Genomic DNA, 13,847 nt, shown 5'->3' with positions numbered 1-13,847 from the left:
CCTAGTCTCTCTCCTAGAAGATGGCTTCTCAGACACCTGGAATCTTTGGCTTATCTTTATTCAGCAATGAGTGTTGCTCACATTGCTTTTGGGGTGCTCTTCCCAAATATGCTGCTTTTGGTGCTGATGCAGATATGTAGCAATTGTAATTGTTTGCCAGATGTTACATCAAGGTGTAGTTTCAATTCATGATGCTGGTTCTCAGCCAAGTACAAAATTTTTCTTAAGAATGGGCTGGATGTCACACAATAATAGGCCTCCCAAAAAGAACAGCCCTTGAAAGGTCCAACTGGTGACGTTCTGTGCAGAAATATTCTGCCAAATAAAACAAACAAACAAACAAACAAACAAACAAACAAACAAACAAATGCCAACTGGGCTCTTCTACATCTGTTCCATGCCAACAACCTAAAAGGAAATGTCACTTAAGTGCTTGATGAATTTAGAGGGAGGGGATGGGTGACTGATAAACTCAAGAACTGGGTCCATGGCACAATTTCCAGAATCAGGGAATTGGGTTCTGATACAGGATGGGGTTACCTAACAAAATTTGCCTATAAAGATGGAATGGATGGGACCCATGAGTTAAAAAAAATACAGTCTTGAAATACAGCACTAGAAGAAGAGCATATAGTTTGTTCTATTGGAACAACTATCAGCTGGATATTGTCCTCTACTGACACAGTCAGGGCCCAAGACAATTTGATACCAGAATAGCTGCCTTTCAATTACTGTATTTGTATATCAAGGGTACAATCATCACAGTAAAGAGAATGCATACTGAACTAGGGACATGTGAGAAACCATGGTTGTTCGTCTGAAGCTCTTCAATTTTCCACACTGATTGGCTGGAACTTACACCCAGGCAGCCCCTCCATTCCTCATCTGCAGCTCCCTAGAATCCGTAACCTACTTTGTAACTACAGACTTTGCCTTTTATAGGTGTTTCATGTAAGCAAATCTCAGGTAGGTGTAAGGTTTCTTACATGCAGTAGAATGGTTTCATTATGACCACACATATGTGAAATATATATCATTAGTTCATTCATTAAATTGCCGAGATATAATCCACTGTATGGATAAGTCAGTTTGTTCATATGTTTATCAGTTAATGAAACAACAGTTCTCTGTATAATGCAAGCTGACCTCATACTCATAATTTTATTGTGACCACCTCTCAAGTGCTGAGACTATAGGCATTGTCCCTCATTCCTGGCCATACTATATTGTTATAAACATGCAAGTTTTTGTATAGATATGTATATCTAGGAGTAGATATGCTACATCATGTAGTAACTTCATGTTTACCTTTCTAGGAATGACCAGACTGTTTTTCAAAGCAATTGTACTGAGGATGGTAATGAATGGGAAGTGCAGTCAATGCACTTAAAAACTAAGATTGGTTTTTTAGGGGGTGTGGTGTGGTGTGACATTTTGTTACTTGATTCTCCAACATGAACTTTGTCCATGATGGTATTGTGTTGAAAGGTCAAAAGACTGAACTGTTTATCTCTTCCATCTTCCTATAGCTATTGGCTACTCAAGCTTACTGCATATATGAACTCGTTTTATACTCCACCCCTGCAGGTCAAGTTCCCTCATCAGAGCTGAGGACCAACAGAAATGGCCACCTCTTAATCTAGTCCTATATTCATTATGATATCCTCAGTGTCTTCATGTATAAAATGGAGATTAAGTGACCAGATCTGATAGAAACATCACTTAGAAAGTTTTATTTAATGAAAATATTTTGCTATCACATTCAGGAAGACCCCTCCCCCCAAAAAGGATTAAGCAATCTTTCTAGTCTGGAGGCAGAGAACAAAATCCTCACAGCCTGTCTTTCTTTGTTAAAGAACTTGGTCTGTTTTCTATATTCCACTTAAATTATTCATGGACTATCATGGCTAAAAAGCAAGAGTTTTGGTATCATATGAATTTATTTTCCACTATATGCTGCTCACGTTTCTTTCTGTAGAACATTCTTGGACAAGGTTCTTTAGAAGTCCTGTTCGTGTTCTCAGTTTTCTGTTATCTCTGCAGTTTTATCTCCATATTGTCTAGCACATGGTACACCTTTCTTTTGTTTTCACAGATTTCCTGAGTTTCCATCTTTATCCAATTTTTCATGTGTCTCTACTTTTTCAATACAACTGAAATTCTCTGATGTGTTTCCCTTCAATACATTTTGCTCTTCCTTCATTTTCTTCTTAATGTTTTCCATTATTTTTGTTTTAATAACTAAAACATAGAAAGTATATTACTGAGATTAGAGTAAATGAAGGTTTGAAATGAAGACAAAGGGGTAAGGGGGAAATTAGAAAACAAATAAAGGTATTTTAAGAGAATATGAAATGTTACTTATTAGGATGGTAATTTTTTCACATTTTTATTGGAATTTTTTATTTACATTCCAAATGTTATTCCATTTCCTGGTTTCCTGTCCATAAGCCCCCTAACCCAACCCCTCTCCCCCTTCTTCTATGAGGGTGTTACCCTTCTCCAACCACTCCCCTTTCCCACCCTGACATTCCCCTACACTGGAGGGTTCCAGCCTTGGCAGGACCAAGGGCTTCTCCTCCCATTGGTGCCCAACAAGGAGGATGGTAATCATATATATATATATATTATATATAATATATATATATTCTGTTTGATTTTGGAACAAGATCTTACTATACATTCCAGGCTGGCCCTGAATTCACCATCTACCTGTTATCACTACCCAAGTCCTGTGATTTGAGATGTGAGCCATCACCTTCAGCTAAAATTTGAATTTTAAAACGATTACATTCTGTGTTCAAGCATTTCAATTACTCAATAATAATCCAATGTAATGAAAAAGGCATTAAAATATATTTTTTACAGGTTATAAAGGTTCAACATCAGTAGGCATCAATCATTACTTCTCTTAGCATCTGTCTTTTTCTAGTTAGGCACATCTAGTATTGTTTAAAGGAACCAAACAAAGGATGTCATTGCATTTGGACCAAACACTGAACATTACATGTTGTTTTAGAACATATGACCAAACAACATGAAAGTTTTATAAAATCAAGCTTCTGAAGAATTTATGGCATCCCCTCTTCACAAATAAAGATAGATTTCTCTCACATGTTTGTGTCTCACATAGGGTCCTTCCATTGGGAGAAATGATCTCTGTTATATAGACCTAGAACCCATTTTGCACCATCCTGAAGCAAATCAGAGTGTCTGCATGTAGATGTTCTAAATGCAGGAATAATGCACCAATAGTGGTTATGTTCAAGGTAAAGTTTCATTCAAAACAAAATTTGTTTCCCAAACTCTGCCTTAGATTCTTGGAATTGCCCACAGTAGGAATCAAGCAACAAGACAGCTTCCCATTGACCCTTGGGATTTGGCGAGAATGGTTCATTTCTATATGAACATCCTCCTTTCTTAACTCAGATTCTATTTGATCCTACTTAAGTTTTCTTTGGAGACGATCAATCAAATCACAGTGATTGCCTTGGATGGGATAGGATAAAGCACCTGAGCCAATGAATTTTCCCAGCTCCTCATTCTCTGGATCCAGCTGAGAAGACTCATCTTCAGAAGAATCTTTCTCTTCTAAAAGTGGAATCTCGACATTTTCATACAACATTGCAAGCTGCTGTTTTTCCTCAGCTTTTACCAGTCGACTGGAGAAAGATAGAAAGGAACGTAAAGGCAGTTTTTTTAAACAGTCTATCATCCTGTCTTCACACTGCAGCTTTTAAAGTTGCATTTGTATTTATATGGGTGGGGTTGGAAGAAGGCTACAAAGAAAACAGAGGAAAATAGACTCTCTGGATCTGGAGTTACAAGTAGTTGTGAACTACCTGACATGGAATGCTCTTAACCTCCAATTCATCACTATAGCCAAGATAATGAAATATTTTGACTCAAGAGAAATTGCTCATATATGCTGGTAGGTAGAAAACAGAGAAAGAAATACACATTTATGTGAAACTTGAAATTTCTGATTTGGCCTAGCTCCCAGCTGATCCATATCAACAAATGCTCTTATAATTTCAAACCTCATAACTAAAGCAATACTGGGTGTGGAATACATTTATATATATATATATATATATATATATATATATACATATGTATATATGTGTGTGTGTGTATAAACATACTTATGTACCTAGTTCTATGTTACTTGAGTAATAAAGAATGCTTTGATTATATATATTTTGAGTACAAAATTCAAGCCACTACCAAAATGATACAAAATAAAAAGCAATGCCAAGAAAGCCACAATAAATAAAATGTCAAGATTTTAAATAAATATAGGAAGTTACTGATTATTCCTTTTACAGAGCCTCTAATACCCTGGCTTATACCAGCATGGCTCCTGTACTTAACTGGGGCTGAGGACACAGCTTGGTCAGCAAAAAAGTTTATCTCACAACCCTGAGGACTTAAGTTCAATCCTCAGCATTCACGTAAAATGTCAGGTGTGGTGGTACGCACATGTAAGGAGGAGACAGGCAGATTCCTGTAGCTCATTGCCACATATCTAACCTAAGTGGTGAGTTCTAAATCCCAGAGAGAGATCCTGTCTCAAAAACTAAGGTAAACAGCACCTGAGAAATGATGCCAGAAGTGGTCATTGGCCTCTGGCCACACACAGCAAGCAACATGCCCACTCATACACAGAAAGATGCTATTATTTTATAAACTGTGGCTATTTGGGTATTGATATTTTATAACACTAAATTAAGATATTGTTCATCCTGATAGCGAGTTTTTAAACACTCCCTTAAGGTTTGCACTTGAGGTTGTGTCTCCCCTTTGTCAGTCCAATTCTAAAAGTGGATCTGTGAATTAATTAGATCTTTCTGTGTGATGTGGAAATGGATGACAGTGTTTTACTTTCTCCTGGCATACTTATTTACCTAGTTCTATGTTACTTGAGTAATAAAGAATGCTTTGATGATTAGCTTCATTGTAAAGAGCAGTGATAGAGGAAAAGCAGGAGGATTGAACATCCTAGACCAGTGGTTCTTAACCTCAGTTCCTAGAATCTGTAATACAGTTCCTTATGTTGAGGTGACACCTAATCATAAAATTATTTTCATTGTTACTTCATAACTGTAATTTTGATACTTTTATGAATCATAATAGAAATATCTGATATTAAGGATATCTGATATACAGCCCCAATGAAAGGGTCATTTGACCCTAAGAGGGTTTCTACCCATAGATTAAGAACCTTAGTCCTAGACACATGCTGTGAGATGGCAAATTTTTTCCATTAAATATAGTAGAGATGTAGATTCAGAGTGACACACTGGTCCCAGAAGCAAATTTTAAGAGAATTAAAAAAAATACACAGAAATAAAGATAACTATTTTAATTAAATATTTTCTTTTTATTTTTTTTTTTGGTTCTTTTTTTTTTTTCAGAGCTGGGGACCAAACCCAGGGCCTTGCGCTTCCTAGGCAAGCGCTCTACCACTGAGCTAAATCCCCAACCCCATAATTAAATATTTTCAAGTGTTGATATGAACGCACACAGTCCACAATAAGTCAAATACCCAATACCCTATACTCAGCATCTTGGTGTATAGATATATTCCCAGCTTAAGGCACTGACAGAATAATGATAAGTTCTAGTCTAGCATGGGCTAAAATACTCCTTTCCATTAGTTAAGTCTTATAAATGTCTTCACTTGCCATACTCAGGTTGACATCAACTTTAAAAGAAGTTTGTACTTTCCTTGGTTATTTTTGAAGGATGTAATAGAATCCTAGACTGGCTCAGAGCCATAAAATGTGGTCCAAGTATGATGCCACTTTGGCTTAATAATTTCAAAATGACCAGGTCATATTTTGAAAGCTCCACACAATGTGATCAAAGCATGTTGTGTGAAATTCTCTAAGTACAAATATATATATATATATATATATATATATATATATATATATATATATACTTAGTACAAATAAAAACATATATATGACCTGGGGGCAACATTTAGAAGGTAAATAAATCAGATAATTAATTAAAAATAAGAGCTTTACCCCAATATCTACATTCTAAACATCAGGAGGCAAAGTGATTGTCACACAAGTCTGTGGACCTGAGTTAAATCCCAAGGACCCACATAAAAGGCCAGATGTATTGGTACAAACTTATAACCCCAACACTGGGAAGGTTCTGGCATTTCGATTCCACTAAATTTTAATCTAGTCTGGTTTCTTCCTCCTCCTCCTCCTCCTCCTCCTCTTCCTCCTCCTCCTCCTCCTCCTCCTCCTCCTCTTTTTCTTCTTTGTTCTCCTCCTCCCCATCCTCTTCTTTCTTCTCTGGCATGACCAACAATCCATATTTTGGCAAACCCTGGTCTGAAAATGTATAATGACCACATTTATTTAGTAATTAGAAAACAATGTCACCATCATCACCATTATCATTATCATCTTTTGAAACAAAACAATTTCCTTGTGTACCTGCCACCTTCTTAAGAATGAATGAGGTTATTTGTTATATACTTACTGTATCACATAGGAGATCATGAGCCCACATAACAGGGCAACGACAAAGGCTATACTTGAAACTGAAATTACATGAACAAGACCAGGTCTATGTGGACTTACTGTGACAAAATAGAAAAAAGTTTGTTAGAAAAAATGAACCAAACACTAAATTGGTAATACTCTTACAAATGACATCCTTAGTTTTACAAAGGTTACAGACATTCAATTTAGGGATGAGACCTAGTTGTAGTTGTAGGTTTCTATGTTAGTCCTCATCTATAATTAGAAGCTTTTATGATGAGGATTGAGTGATGCTCTGATCTATGGATATAGAAGTATGTTATTTTATTGCTGTTAGTTTAGCAGAATAATAGTAGTAGGTTTTTCCTCTAGGAGCCATGACCTATGGAGTCTCAAGTCCTTGGCCATGTTAGCAGTGTCATGCCATGGTGTGGGACTTAAATCCAATTTTAAAAAATTAGTTGGTTCGTTTATAACATTTGTGCCATTACTGCACTAATATATCTTGCAGGTAGGCTGCTGTTGATAGTAGTATTGTAGTTGGTGTAGCTGGGTGATTAAGTATTGTAGTTGTTGTAGCTGGGTGATTAAGTATTGTAGTTGTTGTAGCTGGGTGAGGCTAATGATTAAGTAGAAGAGGAGGCAGAAAGAGTGTAAGAGGCAGAGGTGACGAGTGACTCCACGGAAGCAAGCTTTTTCCAGACACAATAGAGTTGATGTACATATGAACTCATAGAAGTGGTGAAAGGTTTCACAAGACCTGTCCAAATTCAAATCGGGAAAAATCTAGGAAATAAGAAGAGGAAGTAAGTGAGCACAAAGTCTTACCCCTTTCCTCAAAGTTATTTGCAATTGATACCTGCTGGGAGAAGGAAAGTCAGTTCTCTCTAATAAAATGTCACTGTGCATAACAACCACACTCTGAAATAGGCCCCTAAACCAGGAGAAGCTGGCTAACACAAGAGATACTCCATGGGGTTTTTATGTGCTTTTGGCTTTGTTTGGGTATTTTTTGGTCTTATCTGGTTTGGTTTGGTTTTTGTTGTGGTTACCTTTGATTTTCAGTCTTTGGGGGCTTGAGAGTTTTTATTATTATTATTATTATTATTATTATTATTATTATTATTATTATTATTATTATTTGTTTAGAAAGAAAAAACATGAAGGAGGGAGGTTGGGAGGATCTAAGAGAAGTTCGGGAGGAAAAATTTGATCAAAATATATTGCATACATTTTAAAATAAAAATTAACTTTTTAAAAAACTCTAAGGCTAAATTTTTATATCAGGTTTGCAGTTGAAGATGTAATCTCTCCCCCTTTCTTCACCTCCCTTTCTTCTCTCTCCTCTCTCTCTCTCTCTCTCTCTCTCTCTCTCTCTCTCTCTCTCTCTCTCTCTCTCTCTCTCTCCTGCCCTGTCATGCTTCCCCTGCTCTTATAGACTCTCCCTTTAAAGCTTGAATTCAAAATAAATATTCCTCCTTAGATTGATTTTGGTCATGGTATTGTATCACAGAAACAGAAAAGTAATATACATGGTGAAGGAAGATAAGAGTACTCTTCAAGATGCTGATACTTTTTACCATACCTCCACTAAGGAAAGGTCCCTCAATATTGCTGACTTAATTGGAGGGTCTGTCCTGATAAGTTAACCTGGCCAGGGTTCAATCTTTTAAATCTGAGAAACAGCTGGAGAAGGGAGGGAAGGGAGTCAAGGAATAAACATCTTTTTTTCCCTCATCTTCCTTTGTTTCTTTCTTTCTTTGTTTCTTTCTTTGTTTCTTTCTTTCTTTCTTTCTTTCTTTCTTTCTTTCTTTCTTTCTTTCTTTCTTTCTTTCTTTCTTTCTGTCTTTCTTTCCTTCTTTCTTTCTTTCTTTCTTTCTTTCTTTCTTTCTTTCTTTCTCTCTCTCTCTCTCTCTCTCTCTTTCTTTCTTTCTGCCTTTTTTCCTTCTTCCTGCCTCTTCCTCCTCCTCCTCCTCCTCTTTTAAATAAATATCAGTTTTAAAGAGGAAACAATACTGCCAGGCATTCTAGAACACATTTTTAATTTCAGCACTAGTAGGCAGAGACACAGGGATCTCTGTGAGTTCAGAGCCAGCTTAGGCTACATAGTGAGATGCTGCCTCAAAAATATTAGCATGGAACTGCCCATCCCATATGAGCAGGATCAATTTTAAGGCTAGAGCAATGGCTTATCAGGTAAAGGCTGTTGTCACAACCCAACAATCTGAGTTTAATTCCCAGGACCTACAGAGTGAAGGAGAAAACCAAGTCATGAAAGGTGCTCTGATGTCCATCTATTCACAAGCACCATAGACACAGAGACATAGGCTCATTTTAATTCATTAATAATGCTCAGTTTTAATAATTTTTCAATTTCACTTCTGCAAACTCCAGACGTCCTGCATTTGGTCACTTCCTATCTAAGTCCTCATTCTTACACTAAGGATGTACTACTATTCACTAACCTGTAGATTTGCTGACCCATAGCAACCTGTAATCTGTAGATAAACTGACTCCTTGTCCACTTGACACTTACTGTAATGGTCTTAAGTTGTAAGATGTTGTGATAAAAGGAAACTACAGGGCAATTCATGGTACAATCCCAGATACCTTCATTCCAAGAATTAGATCTGGGGCTTGGATCTGCTGCGAACATATGAATGGTCTCTGAAGGATTAAGTGCATCACTTTTCTCTGTTGATGAAATTTGAAATACAAAAAAAGAATTATTTTTTGCACAGATCAACAAAAGCAATTGGTAAAGTACGTATATTGGAAAGGGACCTATAAGTCCTGAACACTTAAGGACACTGACTTTTATGACACATGTGACTCTCATTTCCTGTTGCTACACTGGTGCCAATAGAACTGAGCAATAGCCCTGATCACTTTGATATTCAGACCTCAGAAGAAACAGTCAACCAAGCCTATGACAGCAATAAGAGTACAAAGAATATGCTAACTACTTATGTGCATGTGGGAAATAGGGTCCACTCGGTGGTCCTGCCAAACTTTCCATATACCTTCAACTGTTCACAATGAAACACTACAGGGGAGAAAAGAACATGGGCTACTGATAGTTTAGTTACAATATGAACTGGAAACTGGCTACTGGCCTGGGCTGGAGATAAAGGTGACAGACCTTCATCCTGTCTTCAGCACACACCTTTAATCCCCACACTAAGGAGGCAGAGGTAGGCATAACTCTGTGAGTTCAAGACCAGCTTGGTCTACAGAGTGAGTTCTCAGACCAGCCAAGACTCCATAGTGAGACCTTGTCTCAAAAAACAAACAAACAAAACAAAACAAAAAAAACCCAAAACACAAACAAAACAAAAAACCCCAAAAACAAAAAACAAAAAGAAACCCCAAAACCAAAAAATCCCCCAAGCCCTAAGATAAATTAAAAAGGTATACATTATTTGTACTTCAATGTTCTTGATTTAAAAAAAAAATCAAAGCTTTTGTTAGAAAAAGGACTTCAGTGACATCCCACTGAGACCACTCTTCCATTTTTAATTTTTTTATTAGATGTATTCCTTTACTTACATTTCAAATGGTATTCCCTTTCCTAGTTTCCTGTCCATAAGCCCACATCTCCACCCCCTCCATCACATGAGTGTTCTCCTTATCCACCTTGCTTTCTGCCTCCTGCCCTGACATTCCCCTGCACTTGGTGGGGGGGAGGGGTCCAACCTTGGCAGGACCAAGGGCTTTCCCTTCCACTGGTGCCCCAACAAGGCTATTCTCTGCTACATATGCAGTGAAGTCCTGGGTCAGTCCATATATAATCTTGTGGTAGTGGTTTAGTCCCTGGAAGCTCTGGTTGGTTGGCATTGTTGTTCTTATGGTGTTACAAGCCTCTTCAGCTCCTTCAATCCTTCCTTTAAGGTGATCCTCCCCCAAAGGTGATCCTGTTCTTAGTTCAGGGATTTGCCGCTAGCATTGACCTCTGTATTGGACATGCTCTGGATGTGTCTCTCAGGAGACATCTATATCCGGTCCCTTTCAGCATACACTTTTTAGCTTCATCAATCTTATCTAGTTTTGGTAGCTGTATATATATATATATATATATATATATATATATATATATATATATATATATATATATATATATATATGGGCCACACGTGGCGCAAGCTCTGAATGGCCCTTCCTTCAGTTGCTGCTCTAAACTTTGCTTCTGTATCTCTTCCTATGGATGATTTTTTCCCCTTTCAAGAAGGAGTGGGAACATCTGCATTTTGGTCATCCTTCTTGAGCTTCCTTGGGTCTGTGGATTGTATCTTGGGTAATTCGAACTTTTTGGCTAATATCCACTTATCAATGAGTGCATACCAAGTGTGTTTTTCTGTGATTGGGTAACCTCACTCAGGATGATATTTTCTAGTTCATTCCATTTGCCTATGAATTTCATGAAGTCATTGTTTTTGATAGCTGAGTACTCCATTGTGTAGATGTACTACATTTTTTTGAATCCATTCCTCTGCTGAAGGGCATCTGGGTTCTTTCCAGCTTCTGGCTACTATAAATAAGGCTGCTATGAACATAGTGGAGCATGTGTTTTTGTTGTATGTTGGAGCATCTTTTAGGTATATGCCTAGGACAGGTATATCTGGGTCTTCAGGTAGTGGAATGTTCAATTTTCTGAGGAACCTCCAGACTGATTTCCAGAGTAGTTGTACCAGTTTGCAATCCCACCAACAATGGAGAAGTGTTCCTCTTTCTCCACATCCTCTCCAACATTTGCTGTTCCCTGAGTTTTTCATCTTAGCCATTTTGACTGGTGTGAGAGGAATCTCAGGGCTGTTTAGATTTGCATTTCCCTGATGACTAAGGATGGTAAACATTTCTTTAGGTGCTTTTTTGCCATTCGATATTTCTCAGCTGAAAATGTTTTGTTTAGCTCTGTACTCCATTTTTTAATGGGGATATTTGGTTCTCTGGAGTCTAACTTTTTGAGTTCTTTGTATATTTTGGACATTAGCCCTCTATCGCTTGTAGGATTGGTAAAGATCTTTCCCCAATCTGTTGGTTGTTGTTTTGTCCTAATGAAAGTGTCTTTTGCCTTACAGAAGCTTTGCAGTTTTATGAGGTCCCATTTGCAAATTCTTGATGTAGTGCATAGTCCATTGGTGTTTTGTTCAGGATATTTTCCCCAGTGCTCATGTGTTCGAAACTCTTCCCCACTCTTTCTTTTATTAGTTTGAGTGTATTTGATTTGATGTGGAGGTCCTTTAACCACTTGGACTTAAGCTTTGTACATGGTAATAAGACTGGATCAATTTGCATTCTTCTACATGCTGACCTTCAGTTGAACCAGCACCATTTGTTGGAAATGCTATCTTTTTTTTCCATTGGATGGTTTTATCTCCTCTGTCAAAGAAAGATCAAATGACCACAGGTGTGTGGGTTGATTTCTGGGTCTTCAATTCTATTCCACTGATCTATCTGCCTGTCTTTGTACTAATACCATACAGTTTTTATAACTATTGCTCTGTAATACTGCTTGAAGTCAGGGATGGTGATTCCGCCCAGAAGTTTTTATTCTTGAGGATAGTTTTTGATATCCTGCGTTTTTTGTTATTCAAAATGAATTCGCAAATTGCTCTTTCTATCTCTATAAAGAATTGAGCAGGAATTTTGATGGTAATTACATTGGATCTGTACATTGCTTTTGACAAAATGGCCATTTTTACTATATTAATCCTGCCAATCCGTGAGCATGGGAAATCTTTCCATCTTCTGAGTTCTTCCTCAATTTCTTTCTTCAGAGGCTTGGAGTTCTTGTCATACAGATCTTTCACTTGCTTGGTGAAAGTCACACCACAATATTTTATATTATTTGGGACTTTTGTGAAGGATGTCATTTCCCTAATTTCTTTCTCATCTCCCATTGTTATAACTGGCTGATAACATTAGCTGTGAGCTTTCACTTTCTCTTCCCTATGCTGCACAAAGAATTTTAGGCAGCCTAATCACATGGAAGCAGTATGTGTTGGAAGCCCCTGAGAGGGAGAGTCATGCTTTATCTGGATGGGCTGGGAGGCTATGTTTTCAGAACCGCACCACATTCCATAACTTACTGTGTTGGTTTGAATAAGAATGGTCCCCCATAGGTTCATATATTTGAATCCTTGGTTCCCTAATTGCTGGACTGTTTGGGACACATTTTGAAGGTGTAGCCTTGTTGGAGAAAGTATGTCACTTTCTCAAAAGAGTGAACTTTGTTGTTCTGGGCCTAGTCTCTCTCTGACTGAAATTTGCAGATTAGATATGAGCTCCCAGCTACTGTTTCACTATGTTTCCATATCTATAGACACACTCCATGCTCTGCTGATGACCCTGAAACTGTAAGCAAGCCTCCAATTAAATGCTTTTATAAGTTGCCTTGGTCATGGTGTCTCCCCCCCCAGCAATAGAAGAGTAATAATAAGCCACTCACCTAATGAATCTTTTACCCCGAGGGGAAGTTTGTCTCAGCACCTCCCTCTTGAATGTATCTCTTCACTTCTCCCTCTTCAAAAAAATCTATTGAAATCGTTTATATACCTTAAAAACATTTTTATTTCATATACTTATTTCTTTGTGTGCATGTAGTGTGTGTGTGTGTGTGTGTGTGTGTGTGTGTGTGTGTGTGTGTGTGTGTGTATTCTGTGAAATGCATGTGGGAGTCAGAGGTCACTTTGATGGAGCCCATTCTTTTTTTTCTATGATGTGGGTCCAGGGGATCAAACTTGGGGTGTCAGATTTGGGAGGGAACATCTCATTTCTTCAGAGCCTTCTCATGAGCCCTGTTTTTGTATTTCTAAGAGTCACCCTCTTGGAATTTACAGTCATTACCAGCTTACAAAAAATACTGTCAGCCTTGGTAGTATAGTTTAGGAGGTTGAGGCAAAAGGGTTGTAAGTTCAAGACCAGCTTGGGCAATTTAGTGAGTGGGACTCTGTTGAGCCATAATAGGAAGACAATGAAATTATGGGTCATGAAAGGGAAAGGAAGTCTGCACCCTGGCTTCTGAATAAGCCTATGGCCAGCAGAGAAGAAATCCAGTACAATTAGCATTTGTTGTAAAGGCTACCAATACAGCATTAACATTCTTTCATATATACATATTTCATGTTAAAATAACAATGACCTGGGCTTACAGCCTGAATGTACATACTGTTCAGAAGAGCTTTTATTTGGTTTACAGTAAATATTTCCTACCTTCCTGTAACCCCGTAGCCTTCTCATTTGTAATACTGTGAGGTCTCCCTCACAGATTCCCAATGATAAGATAGTAATTTCCAATACTACCAAAATTCTACATCTGACTGTTGTAAGAATAATTGA

General features: G+C 37.7%; 1 protein-coding gene across 16 annotated transcripts in view; it reads right to left on the bottom strand.

Moving 5' to 3' along the window:
• Positions 1–1,707: 1,707 nt before the first annotated feature.
• The window catches only part of C1h19orf18 (similar to human chromosome 19 open reading frame 18), a 37,491-nt gene continuing 25,351 nt past the window's right edge, over positions 1,708–13,847 (bottom strand). For 8 of the 16 annotated variants that reach the window (NM_001432686.1, NM_001432681.1, NM_001432684.1 and 5 more), the window contains 4 exon segments: positions 1,708–2,241; positions 3,514–3,662; positions 6,508–6,607; positions 9,120–9,203. In NM_001432686.1, the coding sequence (NP_001419615.1) occupies positions 2,090–2,241; positions 3,514–3,662; positions 6,508–6,607; positions 9,120–9,165 (447 nt within the window). In that variant the 5' untranslated portion in view covers positions 9,166–9,203 and the 3' untranslated portion in view covers positions 1,708–2,089. 16 annotated transcript variants of the gene reach the window in all.

The sequence above is a fragment of the Rattus norvegicus genome, chromosome 1 (assembly GCF_021556685.1).
Source record: "Rattus norvegicus strain SHRSP/BbbUtx chromosome 1, alternate assembly SHRSP_T2T, whole genome shotgun sequence".
NCBI lineage: Eukaryota > Metazoa > Chordata > Mammalia > Rodentia > Muridae > Rattus > Rattus norvegicus.
Note: the sequence above shows the minus strand (reverse complement) of the source record. Positions and strands in the feature narration are given on the sequence as shown.